Raw genomic sequence first — 15,498 nt, 5'->3', positions numbered from 1 at the left:
TTGACAACCTTTACATTTAATAATCCATAAATTTTTAATTTTCCGTTGCACTTGTTCTTCTGACTTCCCCTACAAAACAAACAGTGGTAACGTGGTTTTTTCATCCATATTTTAAACCCCACAAATGGGAAACACAGTTTCACATAAATTACTTAGAATATTCATTCTCATCCTTACTTTAACCCCAATTTTGCATGCAGCTTCACCCAATATCATCAAATCTGTACCTGGATTTCCTGGCGTTCTCCCATTTTATCTTGAAACTGGGTAATTCACTGATTTATTGGCATTTTTTTTTTTTTTTTTTCCTAAAAAATTATTTTCATGTAATTTTATGGTTAATTAAATTGTGGTCATAAATGAAAATTGAAAAAATTGCAGATATGTGGGGGTGGGAGATAATGAAGAGGTGCAATTATTTTATTATTTCATAAAATCGGAGAGAGATTATGAAAGAGACCCTCTTATGATTTGGCTTACTGGAGGCCCTGGTTGTTCTGCTCTCTCTGGACTTGTTCTTGAGATTGGTATGTTCCTTATTTCATTCCTCCGTACTATGTACTCTGTATTATGCTAAATTTTTGTGAGTTGTTGAATAATGTTCAAAAAGTAATTGGTTTTATAATTTTAGTAAAAAATAATTTTAAAACTTATTTTCTCTACTTATAGTTCTTGAAAAATAAGCAAAAAAATTGGTAAACAAACAGGGCCTTAATTCTTTCAATAAAAAAAAAATAAAAAAAAAAACACAAACAAAAAGGGACTTAAGCCCTTAATTGTTACCACCACCAAAATCAACCACCTTTATACCTCAAGTACTCGTGTCCAACTAAATTTAGACGTGTTTACGACACCAACTTCATTTTAGTTCAAAGTCAAGGAAAATTATAACTAAATAGCCGCGATGGGCACTTGAATACGTGCTCGTGTCGGACATGGATACAAGTTAGTCCATAGCCCATAATCACCACTCTCACCTACCACATCACCTGAACCATTTTCGTTACCTACAATACCATTTCTTTTCTTTTTCCTTTTTCTGTTTTTAGTAGTGGTGCGATGGTTCCACAAATGCAAGAGTGGCTGGGTTTTCGGGTGGATGGGATGGTTTTCAAGGGTGCTGCTGGGTTTCTGGGTGGGTGAACCCGGTTATCCGGTGGACAGATATAGTGGTTATTTAACTTTTGGGACCATTAAAAACTGATATTTTCAAAAGGTTGATTATTAAAAAAGAACTTCAAGGTTGGATTATTATATGCAAATGGATTAGGATTCTAAGAGCAACTTCATGAGTTGTAGCTAGGGAGTGTTGGGATATTGATTCAAACGTTAGTTTGTTAGTCAATGTATGGCACACTTAGTGGCTAAGTTTTAGGATTAGTTTTAAGAATTATTTGTGGGTCAAAGTACGTGATTTCAGTTAGCAGAGTTTGTTAGTGGGATTGTATTAGTGGCCCTTGATTTATTGATCATGATAGATCATGGGTTTAATGGGTCCTATTTTTAAGGTTTTATTGTTATCCTTTCTAGCTATATATTCAACCATATGTATGTGAGAATTAGAGAGTGTGTGATATTAATAACAGTGTGTGAGTATGCGTTTTCCTTATCTTATTTGCTTCATATTATTGTTTTCTCTTTCTATGTATTAGCTTCATCAGGGAGTTGCTTGCAATTTTAGTAATTCCTTAGCTACTAGCGTGACTATTGGAGCTAGAAAACTCAATTAGCTTGGCCAAGCTAATTTGGAATTAAACTTTTCAAAATAAAATGCTCAATGCACCAATTAAGCTCTTTTCATGTATTTTCTATCCAACAACTACTACTAAGCTTATAGCTAGCCATTGGAAAAAAAAAATTAGTTAAAATAATAATTAGCTTAAAAGCTTATGTGGCATGACAAGCTAATTTTCAAATTAGCTTGTCATTGGTTCTAAGGTTAAATGATTATAATAATTCTTTCCTTGTAAATAAGAGAATGAAACCTTCTTTGAGCTCATATATAAGTGGTTCAAACTCTTTTTCTCGACTATTTAGTAATTGATTAACTAGATGTAGTATTAAAAATGAATTTGAAAAATCGGTTCATGAAAGACCATTTAGTGTTTGATTAACTAGATAGAGTATCAAAAATGAATTGGCTTATCAGTCAATATTGATGGCACACATTAATGAATGGTTGATATATAATAATTCGTACCTTATATGTTTGAAGAGTCGCTTTCCTTATTGTCAATTTAGTTTAAATTAGACTTTTTTTGTAGGTTTGTAAGTGGTTCAACTCTCTTGACAGTTGGTAGTTTAGATTAATCGCAACATAAATTTTTTTGAAAGTGTCAAATTAATTAAACATTACATTATTTGGACTATGATTGTCTCTATGTCTCGCATCATCACATGTGCCTTTTTTTTTTTCCTTTTCTCTCTATATCTTTCCTCTCCTAATATACCGACATACCGTGCATTTCCCCACATTGCTATTTAAAAATAAAATAAGAATTACTTCCTTCGTTTATATTTACTTGCAACTATTCTCATTTTAGGCTTGCCAATACATTATTCCAATCATTAGCATCTCTAATTACCAATAAGTAAAAATCATAAAATTTTTGATATGAAAGCATAAATTGAGACGAATCAAACAAGATCTTACATGACTGTATTTTTCATTGGCAATAAATCATCAACAATGGTTTAAGTAGAATACATGGATAATGCATAAGCGTTGCAAGTCTGAAGAAATGGAGGAAGCATTAAGTTTGTTTATCTGACAAAATGACATCTATGTTGCATTTTTGAACTTTATAAGAAAACTATATCAATAGAAACCGTCTATTTGCTGCAAGCCTTTTTGCATCCTCATCATATATGAATTAAGCGCCCAAATGGTTGCTACAACTTAGAATTGAATTTATACATTTCATGAGATTAAATAATCATGAAAATACACTTTGGTGTTTGGTTCACAGAGTGGTGGGTTTGGAATCAGGAATTAAATTGAAGTGGTATGAAGTTGGAGCTTTTTACTTAATACTGTTTGTTTTGTCTGAAGATGAACATTTTTCTTTTATTTGATACCGGAAGGTATTATATAAGCTATACCCATCTCCCCCTTGGGTTTCCAAATTTCATACCTTATGGGTTTGAGGTATAGGTTTGGAAGTTGATATTTTGTTAAGCAAACACAATTTATAGGTTTTACTTATTCTAAACCTATACCTTATACCTAAATTTCTTGAACCCAACATCCCCTTAGTATCATCTTTAGTTTGAGTAGATTTGTAGCTCATTTCAAGTAGTGCACAATATTGTGAGAGTTTGGAAGATAAAATCTAATGGTTAGTATAGATAAGGTCACTAATCACTGTACTATGAAGCTAAGGTTCTTATGTTGCATGCGCAAGTATATGATTTTACTGATTTGATCTGTTTTTCTAAAGTTTATAGCTGCTGTCAAATATAGTTATCAAAGTATGGAAGATATTCAAACTTCTTATTTTATTATACTACACATATTATTTTATGTTTTTGATGTATCTTACTTTTAAACAAACTTATGCCCTTAATTAAGTAAAGAAATTGAAGTCTCTTTCCAGGTCCTCTGATTTTCAATACATCAGCTTGCAATTGGCACTCAGAAGCACCAACATTTCAGTTAAATCCGTCTTCTTGGACAAAGGTACAAGAATTTTTGTAAATAATATCTTATTAATTTTTTTTAATTAAAAAATAGCTCTCATAAGTCATAAATTAATTTGACTCAGATATCTGTAGCTCCATTTGTAAAAGCAAGACAGTAGCATGAGATTGTTAAGATTAGAATTGGAAGATAAATGAATTGTGACTATACTAAGAGAGATCTATTGTATTTTATCCTCAGATAGCTAATGTAATATTTCTGGATTCACCTGTTGGCACGGGATTCTCTTATGCAACAAATCCAGAAGGTTACTACAGTGATGATATTACATCATCAAGGCATATTTATCAATTCTTGAGAAAGGTAAGGAGTGGTTGCTTATTTGTCAAAAGCCTTTCATCATGAAAACTTATTTTTGTCATTAGTGGAAATTGCATCCCTAAGCTTGTCATCATTGTTGTACCTGACATTTGACAAACTATTGTTGTGTTTTATTTGCTCTAAAAGTTCAACAGCCTCATACTAATGCCATCTAATATAATTCTTAGAATTAAGTGTTCAATTCCTTATTTTTCTGGATCTACTTTTTGTGGCTACCTTTCCTTTCTCTCTTAGCAAGAGCATTTATTTTACCGGAAAACAGGAAACTTTCCCAAGTTAAAATACTGGAAATTAGTTACTGTATAAGTCATAGAACACAATTACAGAGTATAAAACTATAAAGTAGCAATAAAGTAACAAAGAGCCAGTCTAAATCTCACTCTTTGCTCTTTGGCATCAACAAATACCATTCTTATCAAAGCCATCACAAAGCGGCTGCTTTGTAGTCTACCAGATTAGCATAAAGGGTACAAGAACTGTAATCGAAAATTTGAATTCTGCTCTGTATCAATGTACTTCTGACATGTTTCTACTTTTTTCAAACTTTTTTTTTCCTAGAAAATGATGTTCTTTCAGGTCTGGTTTCTCCCTGTTCATGTCAATAGAACTTCTAGGTTCACCATGATGATACAGTGCAGCCTTGCATTAGCTGCATATTTCTTGAGAGTAATACTACAGAAAAACAAAATCCTCAATTGCTTGTGCTATTTGAAGCCTCCATCAATGTTCAGAATTGGCTAACTATATGTGCTATGCAAGTCTACGAATAGGTTTATAATCTCTACCTTTCATGAAGTTTCTCATGATCCGTCATCAAATATTTTTTTGGTATTCTTAATTGGAAATATCTCTTTATTGAACCTAGAAGTCTAGAACATGCATCTGTTAGTACAAAATATCTGCGTTTGCGAACACTTATTTAATAAACTAAGCAGTAGTGGAGCTTTCATGAGGCAAAAATATTTCATGATCATGCAACAATATGAATAATGTCTAATATGTCCTTGGTTTTATTGTTTGACACAATTCTAGTATACATTATCCCTATTGAGAATCCCTGATGTAATGATTTTTTTTTTTTCTTTTTCTTTTAGGGTATTTCCCATACATATTTTTCTTTTGGTGGGTGATTGTTCAATATCTCAGTTTTAGCCTATTAGAAATTTTAATCTTGGACACTGGAGTGATTTGTTTTTATGATATTTGCATTTTGTTTGACATCTATTATTCTTAGTTATGGTTCATATTTAGTGTTTTTAATAATGCTCTAGATCATTTGGTGAACACTTCAAAGTCTATTAAAGTGTATATACCATGGACACTGATTTGACTCGTGTGAGCTAGGTTAGCATGATTCATATTGTTTGGTGAAAAAAAATTCTACCTATAACCCCTTACTAGTTACTTCTCCTTTTAAATTCAAAGATTCAACCTAGCAAGTTTGGTGGTGGGCAAGTCACCTTGTAGCTTTGAGGTCACAAGTTGAAACTTCACCATCTATTTGTTGTTTGGAGAGGGGATTCCCTTACCTTTCCCCCACCTCTCAAGCATTTACCTGTCTAACTGCATTGACTTATATGTAAGAGGTGCCAGTAGAGTCCACGATAAATCAAAGATAATTATCACTTTTGCTCATGTCCTCTGAGCTATTCATCTTAATTTCTCATTCATTTAAACATGGACCAATGTTACTTCTAAATTTTAATATCTACATTATTCATCTTAGATTGTACCAAAGCCACTATTACCTCACTTTAACTTTTGCCCTACTCCATTGTAACAATAGATAAGGTCTATTATATATTTAAATCATTTTTTAGAGGTTTTGACTAAAATTTTATCTGATGTCATTTCTTTTGGTTGCATATAGTGGCTTATGGACCATGATGGATTCCTGAATAATCCTCTTTTCATTTCTGGTGATTCCTATTGTGGCAAGATTGTTCCCGTTGTCGTCCAACACATTTCTAATGGTAATTTACATCAAATTTGGAATGATTTTCATCTACTTTAACTATTTAAGGGAAAAAGTCCTCGATTTTCGGGATAAAAGGACATCTGCCTAGCATTGGCAAAGATGGGAAAACCATTCCTAATTGTTGTATTAAATGAAGGTGCAGCCAAAGGTGGTTCTCTACCTTGGCTTGTTCCTCCCTTCTCGGAAGATGTGTTAATAAAAAATCAATTAAGAATCAATCATAATGACATGACCTCATTGCCTAATAAAAAAGGTTGTTTGAAGACATCTGTTATAGAAAAATCATTTGGTTGGAAAGTACTGCAATTGTATAGTCCTGAATCCTGATCGACATGCTACAACACAATTCATTAGTGTGTAGAAGCTGCTTTTAAAGAAACCTTTCTCTTTATTGACTTGCACACATTATACTAAGTTTCCTTTCTACAACAATTGCCTTTTTACTAAATAGTGTTGTTATTAATAATGTTATAGTGCTATTATTTTTGTTATTCTTGCTGTTATTGCTACTCCTAATGCTATTGTTATTGCTAAACTATCTTTTTTTAAATTGATTAAAATTGAGGGTTTGTCTTTTAATGTATATTTCATATTGTGACTTTTATTATGGTTTTACTAATAGGTGAGTGCACAATGATTTTCCCCCCTTTCTTCCTTGGGTTGAAGTCGTTAAATATCAAAATTTATTTTTTGTTGAATTCAATTTTGTTGCATATTTATCGTGATCTTCAAAAAAATTTATGAACCAAATATCCCGTTCTTGTTTGATCTAAAATAATCTTTTTATTTAAAGTGACAAATTAAGGATATTTCTTCTGTTATTTATACTTGCACACTTCTATTTCGCAATCTATGACTATCTTGAAAAAGGTCGATGCCCTCAATCAAGGTTGTAATACAAAATACATTTGGTGGGAATGAAATGAAGATTGTTGGCAGCAAAATAACTTACATCTTTTTGTTATCTCAATCATTTATATTCAATAGTTTTCTATAGTAAGCTACAAGAAATTCATGGCGTTTTTGTCCATCAAGTTGTTCTCCATTTGCTCCTTTGCTTTGGTTTGTGAGCAGTGAGCCTATGGACCCCAACAATTAAGTTGTTATCTTTATTTTTGGACTTTCATCCATTAACTTTTTGTGAAATGTATGCTAAGCAGGGAATAAAGCTGGATTTCAACCTCTTTTGAATCTTCAGGTGCGTTGGTAATGAGTTTCTCGGTAATTACAAGATTTGTTTCAACTGAATTTTCTTTCATTCTATTTAAGTATAATGTAGGTAAGTGCTTAATAATTTCCCTCCAACACTTTCCTTCTCCATTCGTTTCGTATTAATTACAACTTCTTATTTGTTAAGGATCCACTACTATTTTATTGTTTCGATCTTCTACTAACCTCAATTGCACAAATATTTTTATTATTTCTCTCTCCTATTTACCCTACTTACACTACTTTTTATTGTTTCTCCTTACAATTTAATTTATTCCCTTTAACTATACTTTATATTATTAAATTGCCCTATTTGGTCTCCACCTTATAATTTTCCTTAAACTTTATGCAATTCCTAGTGTTATGATTAATATAAAACAGAGGGAGTATACTTTATGGACACGCATTAAAGCTAGGATATAAGACTAAATCACAGCTTATGGTAGGCTTCATATTTAGGGAAAAGGGAAATGCCTAAATAAAAACAATTTTCAAAACATTTATAAGTGATTTTTTTATTAATCATCACCATAAACATGTTATGTCTAAAACGTAAAAGCGAAAATCATTTTATTCTACTCAACTCTAATCAAGGGAAATTTAGTGATATACTACCTCCGTTTCTTTCTAGTTGCAACAAAAAAAAAGGGTATTATTTATGAGACATAAAAAATTCCCTTGTTGCAACTAAAAAGAAACAAAGGTTGTACAATGTTACAAACAAGCCTTCTAAAATTATATTTTAAAATTTGCTCATCAATCACAATTACAGCTTACTAATTTTGATGGAAGGAGTTTTGGGGGAATGTCTATAATTTATTTTGGAAACCTCAAATATTTTAAGATATTTAGGGCCTGTTCATATTTACTTAATTTCAGTTCAGTTCAGTTCAGCTCCAATCAGTTCAGTTCAGTTCCAATCAGTTCAGTTCAGTTCAGCTCTTAATTTCCCTCTCACATAAAATATTCATTTCAGCTCAATTCAGTTCAGTTCAGTTCCAATCACTTCAGTTCGGTTCAACTCCAATCAGTTCAGTTCAGCTCAATTCAGTAAATATGAACAGGCCCTTAGAGCTTTATTGTTTTTATTAAATAAAAAGAGAAAAATCTGTGAAGTAATATGTCCGTAGCAAACTATATTCTATGTGAAGTTACATCCCATATGTAATTCCTAGAAACTTTATGAACTTGTTTTGTTAACATTGAGGGAGTTTGAAATTCTCATGAATTTCATGAATTCTTATTGACATTGGAGACTTTTTTGGAAGGGGGCTTGGTAAATTAGCTCCCATGTCTTATGGATGTGGGAAGTTCTATTTCCCATGAAGTGTCACTTTCATAATTTTGTAAATTTTTTGTTAACCATACAACTAACCAACCTATCAATTTCCATGAAATTTCACTTTCCTTATTTTGTATTATTGTTGTGAATGTTGTTTAAACAAGGAGGGATCATAGGTTTCCAACTGTTAGATTTTGGGAATAATCCTCAAATTAGAGTGTGTACCATTAATCAATATATATAGGGTTACATAACCTAGTTTGATAGGTATTCAAACTCTGTACAAATATATTCTAAATCTGTGACCTAGATTTCTAACACCTTTATATGGTAAGTTATCTTGTTGCAGGGATATATTCTTGGAAATCCACTTACATGGAAGAAGGATTCGAAGGAATCAAAATTTGATTATGCTCATCGTGTCTCTCTCTTATCTGATGACCTTTATGAGGTTAATGTCTAAGTTTAATTATTGTAAGATATTGGATAGTACAACCTCTATTGTTTCATTTTGACATTATTCACCAAATATCTTTGACTGTCTTTTTTATGATATTCACTTAAGTCAAAATATGTTTGTTGCATTTGGAAATATTTTATTGCCTTTTTTAAAAAAATAAAAAATAAAAATACATATATATACCATTAATACTTAATTTGAAGTCTATGTTATACCATTGTGAACTTGTTTCCCTAAATTAAGGCACCTAGTCTTACAAAAAAAAAAAAAAAAAAAAAATAAAATAAAATAAAAAAAAATCCATCACGTATATATAAATGCGCAATGCAAATTTATTACATATCCTAATAGAGTAATGAATATTAGCCTGTAAAGGCAAACTTCTATGTGTCTTATGACCTTTATCACTTTTTTGTTTGTGGGTTTCCTTCATCAGAATTATGTACCTATTAATTCTGAAGGAATGTTTTCCCCCCTTTGTGCTGATGTTTTAACTTGCTTTTATTACTTTGAATATTTTTTTTTCTCTTCTCTTTACAGTCAACCAGACTAAGCTGCGATGACAATTATGATGATGGGGATAATGTTAAGTGTGAACTTAATCTTCAAGCCATATCATATGTGAGTTTTGAAATTGTGTATACCTTAACATATTCATTTGAGAAGAAATAAAATAACTCGATTTAGTCAAGAGAATGATACTATAAAATGAGCTGAAATTTACTTAGTTTAACACTATATTTGGATAGAGAAAAATGGAGGGAAAGGGAGTGAAGAAAAGGAGGAATGCATCATCCTTTTTTGGATATCTAATGCAAGGGGTGTAGAGGAGGGAATTGAAATGATCTATTTTCCTTCCCCTTTTAACAAAACATAACTTTCCATTGTTACAGAGATTTGGAAGGAAAATGGAATTTCACTTTCTCCCTCCCCTCACCTCCCTTTCCCTTCCCTCTTTTTCCTTCTCCTCTCCTTCCCTTCACTATTGTTATCCAAACATAATGTAATGGTTTATAGCTTAATACTAAGGGCATTTTAAACCATGTTCCATACTTCCTCCATTTCAAAACAATTGACACGCTCCTTTGGGCACATAATTTAAGAAAATGTTAGGTAGGACCATAAAATAAACTGCATAACGTTAAGTAAAGTGAGTGGGTTCATTTTATAATGTGAGAACTAGAGCATGCAAGGGTGGGAAATATTAGGTGATGTAAAACATGTTAATAATAGTGGGTCATATCCTAATAAGGAAATATGTCAATTATTTGAAACAACCTAAAGAGTAGTCAATTATTTTGTTTCCAAGGGAGTACCAAACAATCGTTATTATATCTCTCTAGAACTTTCATATTATGTTTTATATAATTCCAAAATCATGCATGGTAAGCTTGACATTGTATTGGTACAAGCTAACTAATCATTCTTCAGAAGAACTTTATTTTACTCATTATACAATTGAGAACCTTCCTTCAAATGTATAATTACTTTCAAATAATCATGATTTATGCAGAATCTCGACCCGTTGTTTGATGCTCATGTCTTAAGACCTAAATGCATATCAGATCAAACATGGTGCCAGGTATTATATATCCCTTGTACATGATTGTTATGTCTTTATACTTCTACTTCATACTTTGGTAGCCTCCCTACCCCAAAGATAAATTTGATCTTTGATTTAATAGTAGCTTCTATAATAATGATCAAATTTTATGTTTGGAATAGTCATAGTGATCCTAATGCCATAATTTTATTGTCTTATAAATCCAATGTTTGATTTTTTGATCAATGTCAAAGCTCTTACACATCCATTCTTTGTGACTACTAACCGATTTTGACGCAAGAGATTATGAGTCATTAATACAAAGTTACGAACCATTGAGATTAAAATCTATGAGTAAAAAAGAGTCCTAAATACCAAAGGCAACAAATTGTCAGAGGACTGAAAATCTTTTTTTTTTTTTAGTGTGTGCAAAGGGGGGCCAATCTGAGAATAAAACTAGAAAACACGAAGAAACATCGTGTGCTAATTGCTAAATAACTCATAATTATAAAGCTGGTGAATTTAGAGAGCTACTATGTATGATTGACTCCATAGTTAGCTAGTTAATCTGCTCGATTCACGTCCCCATAGCAATTTATAAAGATAACTTCCCAATCTCGCTCAGAGTCCAACTAGCTGAATACTTTTACATAAGTGTATCTCATGAAGACAATACCCTCAGTGAACCCAGAGAACTAGCTTTTAGAAAAGGTCTGTAGTGTAATAAACTGAAATTACTCGGTGTAATAACAGTACAACGAAGGAGAAAAACTCAGAAATTTGATTAACAAATTAATGGTTTTACAAACGATAGTAGTAGGTTTAGCCTACAAAGCTCCAATAGTGACTTTAGGTCACAACTCTCCTAAGAAACTACTCCAAAATTCTGCCTACCTAGTTCCTTCACTTACCTCTCTATTTATACCAAGGACTATTAACCCTAATAAACTAATAAAACTAGAATACCTATACTACCCCTCCCAGTAAGTCTATTACAGTCTGTGTGGGTTGTGGATTATTATTGTTGTTGTAAACAATTGTCGTTATTATCTTTTAAGTACAAATTTTGCAGCATATTTGGAGATGCAGCATATTTAGAGATACATACACTTGACATATCATTAATTTATATTTGTTTGTGATTTTTTTAATAATTTAATTAGGAAAATGCTATATGCTTATAAGATGGTAAAAAAAGAGAAGATTGTGAATAACTAAGCATTACTTACATCCGTCTACAAGTGTTTTTATCATATATTCTCAAATTTATACCATTTTAGGAATTGTATGTAATGCTTTTGGGCTGTATATAGCATTATTCTCACTAATTTGATTGATAAGAGGAAGTTGCATTTTTTTCATAACTACTGGTGTTAGAGCCAAGTTGGTATCTCGTCAATATCTAGTGAGGAGAAACAATCCAAAGTAAGGAGAAACGGCTGCATACAAATGAATGGTAATCCTCGAGTAAAAGCTTTATAATCCTCTCACAAGGGTGGAGGGGATATGAGACACCCTTAATCATAATGAAATTGTGGCATGAGGGATTAAGTCCTATTGCACTCATGGATTGACAAAAATCAAGGATATATACACAGTGTCTACCTCAACACTGTGATGTTATTAGGTTGATTTAGATGATATTCAAATGCTACTCTCTGCTGATTAATTCAAGTTTAGTAATACAAGTTTTATGTTTAGTAGCTGATAATGTCTAAGTACCAAGTTCCTAAGACTTATTTTATGCTGACTTCTTGCTCTCTTGGCTACATGCTAGCCCGATCATATTGTTTGCTAATTACTAGTTATGAGTTAAATTGATGTAGAGAATTACTGAGCGCATCTACCATTTTTGTAGGAGAGCATCTACTATCTCATGGAAAATTGGTCTAATGACAAACAAGTTCGAGCAGCTCTTCACATTCGGGAGGTATATGAACTCTGTATTCATGGTGAAAACTACTATGTTATTACTGTGAGATGAAAACCATGTTTGGGATTGTAAATATATGAAATAGTGAATTTATGGGAAGCAACCAATATATGTTGCTTTTAAGAATTTTAGAATGAAAGAAGTTTAAAAATGACAAATGCACAATGAATATCATAATTAATATGCACAATGAATATCATAATTACATAATTATCTTCTTCTGACTCTTTCCTTGCTTTACTTAGGCCTAGTATTTTTTAAAAACTAAAAAAGAAAAGATGAATATAACTGATACCATATTTGAACTCTCAAGTGGACACCATGAAAAATAGCACTAAAAAGAAACATCAGACAGCTACTGCTCATGTGATTAAAAGCTCATTTGAAATTAAATTGTAATTTGTTGTAATTTAAATAAAATTCAAGCATATGAGTGCATTAGAAAAATGTTAAAATTTGAATAAAATTCAAGCATTTGAACTCTATCTTAGTAGCTGTTTTCTTCCACTGGTTACATCATATGGTTTTGTTTAGCATCTTGTACTTTTCTTTCATATACAGGGTACTAAAGGTTCTTGGATCAGATGTAATAAAACTCTAGCATATGAGGAAAATGTTGAGAGCACCTTTGGTTACCATCAAAATTTGACACAAGACTATATTCGTGCACTGATCTACAGGTAATAAATTCCCAGCACTACATTTACACCTTGTTATGGAAGTTGTTATTATGTAGCTGTTTTTATTTGTCCGTTGTTATTGAGGAACATCTAGAGTGCTTAGTTTATAGTGTGCTAGTGTCACTTAAACAACATTTGTGCCATATCAATAACAGTGTGCCAATGCCTTGACATTTTTCTCCAAGAAAAAAGAGACGACATATTCAGGGGGTGTTTGGTATGGAACTTTTAAGCCATGGAAACGGATTCAAATAACCCACTCCATTACTACTTGTTTGGTAAAGCTAGAAAGTAACATATACCGTTACCTAGGTGTAATTTGATTCCGCTCGTTGACCCAAGGAAACAGATTCCGTTTCCTGCATTCAATAATGTTCACTTTTCTCATTGACTTCCTCTTCCAAAGCTCTTACTCACCCAGTCTCTCTCTTCTGAATTAGATTTTTCATCATGTCATTGTTCAAGATCTTGCTTCATTATTCAAGACTTGTCAAAATTGGGTAAATTAAAATCACTCAACAACTCATCATTCTCACATCTAACCCACCAAAAAAAAAGAATAAAATGAAAAAGTGATCTGATTTGGAGTTGATAGTTTTGATGGTCTGCTGAGATTTCAATCTAGTGTATTTGTGATTTTATGATCAACAAAAGAAAAAGTGATCTAGTTCTGATTTTTGATAATTTGAATTATTAAATTAGAGTAATTAAATTAAATTGGAGTTTAAAATAAAAAATAAAAAAAATAAAAAAATAAAAAAAAAAGAATTTTGAGTAAGTTGAAGTCTTGAAGCAATTTAGCAGCTTGTGAATTGTGATAAATATCGCCCACTAAAATTTTAATTTTGTTTTTCCTTTTTAAAAAAAAAAAAATGTTTTCCCTTTTTTATGCCAAACAAAAGGAAATAGATTGGTTGTAATCGTTTATGTTTCCTTAGTAATACCAAACAACTAGTAAGGGTAACACTATATATTACCCTTTCCCCTCCTAATTTGTTTCCATTCCGTTACATTTATTAAATTGATACCAAACACCCCTTCAATGGAATCATGTACTGTTATGTAAAATTGATTAATGGATCATCAGAGATTATTTCAATAGCAAAATGCTAGATGTATAAAAAGTGTCATGAATTCCTGATTTTTGGAAAAAGAAATTCGAGGAAAAGAATATAAGATTTTTTTGTAGTTAAATATTATTAGACATGTGGCATTCAGTATCGTCAATTCATTTAGGAGCATGAACATTAATTAGGACAACTAAGGATCTTCACTTGGTTTATACTTCATACTTTTATTGATTGAAAATGACATTTATCGATTAAAAATCTCAACAAATATATATACGTAGTATTTAATTTCAAAATATCATAATCATTTACTGCTAAGTACAAGAGAACAATCCACTTCTTTTATTTCTTGTCTGCATTTTATATTAATTGCAGTGGTGACCAAGACATGAAAATATCATATGTTGGAACATTGGAATGGATAAACATGTTAAATGTCTCACTTTCTGAAGATTGGAGGCCATGGTTTGTCAACGGTCAAGTTGCCGGGTAAGTATCTTATTTACTACATGAAATATCAACCACATTGCATTAGTTTCTTAATTTTTTACCTGGTCTACTTGCGACAAAATATTAGCCTCTCAAATTTGGAATTGCGAGTGCAGGTATACTACGAAGTTCTCAAATGACAAATATCATGTAACATTTGCAACTGTGAAGGTAGAGAGATGACACTACTTTTTTATATATAGTTTGAAACAGCAACATAATTAGGCATGTATTGTTAACTTGCAGGGAGCAGGACATACTGCGCCAGAGTATAAGCGTCCTGAATCCTTCACCATGCTTTTGAAATGGTTTGCAATGCTTCTTCTCTAGTATGAGATTACTGGAAACTCACAGGGCTTGTATCATTTGTTAGTAGGGAAATAATGTCAGGGGCTTGTATTATACGAAGTATGTCAATAGTCATGTATTTATTTGTGATCCAAGATCAAACAACCCACTTAGAAGCTCCATGGATCAAGAACCAGTTGCCCTTATGTTAGAAACTCCTGGATTTAGTCTATTTGTTCTCAAGTCCGAATTTGTCACTTTGCTCTTGAAGCCCATAAAGGAATGTTATTTATGTGTGCATGGCCCATTTGCTATTTTTGGCCATATAATTAAGTTTGATTTACTTATACTCCTAGACTCTAGTGTAGTTATCTATCCCTACACCCCCATCCCTAAACAATACATAAACAAACCCAACAACCCCATTTTCAATACACACTTTTTACCCACCTATAGATTAAAAAAAAAAAAAAAAAAAAAAATTCAAATCATCATTTCATTTCATTTTCTCTCTCCTTACCCATTTTCTCTCTCTACATCCATTT

At 31.8% G+C, this 15,498-nt stretch overlaps 1 protein-coding gene across 1 annotated transcript; it reads left to right on the top strand.

The window, feature by feature from the left end:
- Positions 1–92: 92 nt before the first annotated feature.
- On the top strand, positions 93–15,282 carry LOC145606804 (serine carboxypeptidase-like 10). The gene is made up of 14 exons (XM_081662634.1): positions 93–267; positions 382–527; positions 3,597–3,679; positions 3,881–4,003; positions 5,892–5,994; positions 7,160–7,197; positions 8,840–8,941; positions 9,491–9,571; positions 10,464–10,532; positions 12,352–12,423; positions 12,988–13,106; positions 14,552–14,665; positions 14,782–14,836; positions 14,912–15,282. The coding sequence occupies exons 1-14, from the start codon at positions 125–127 to the stop codon at positions 14,993–14,995; spliced, it is 1,332 nt and encodes a 443-aa protein (XP_081518760.1). The 5' UTR covers positions 93–124; the 3' UTR covers positions 14,996–15,282.
- Positions 15,283–15,498: the final 216 nt, after the last annotated feature.

This window comes from Chenopodium album, chromosome 23 (genome assembly GCF_948465745.1).
Source record: "Chenopodium album chromosome 23, dcCheAlbu1.1, whole genome shotgun sequence".
NCBI lineage: Eukaryota > Viridiplantae > Streptophyta > Magnoliopsida > Caryophyllales > Amaranthaceae > Chenopodium > Chenopodium album.
The sequence above is the reverse complement of the archived record's forward strand: the minus strand, read 5'-3'. Positions and strand labels throughout refer to the sequence as shown.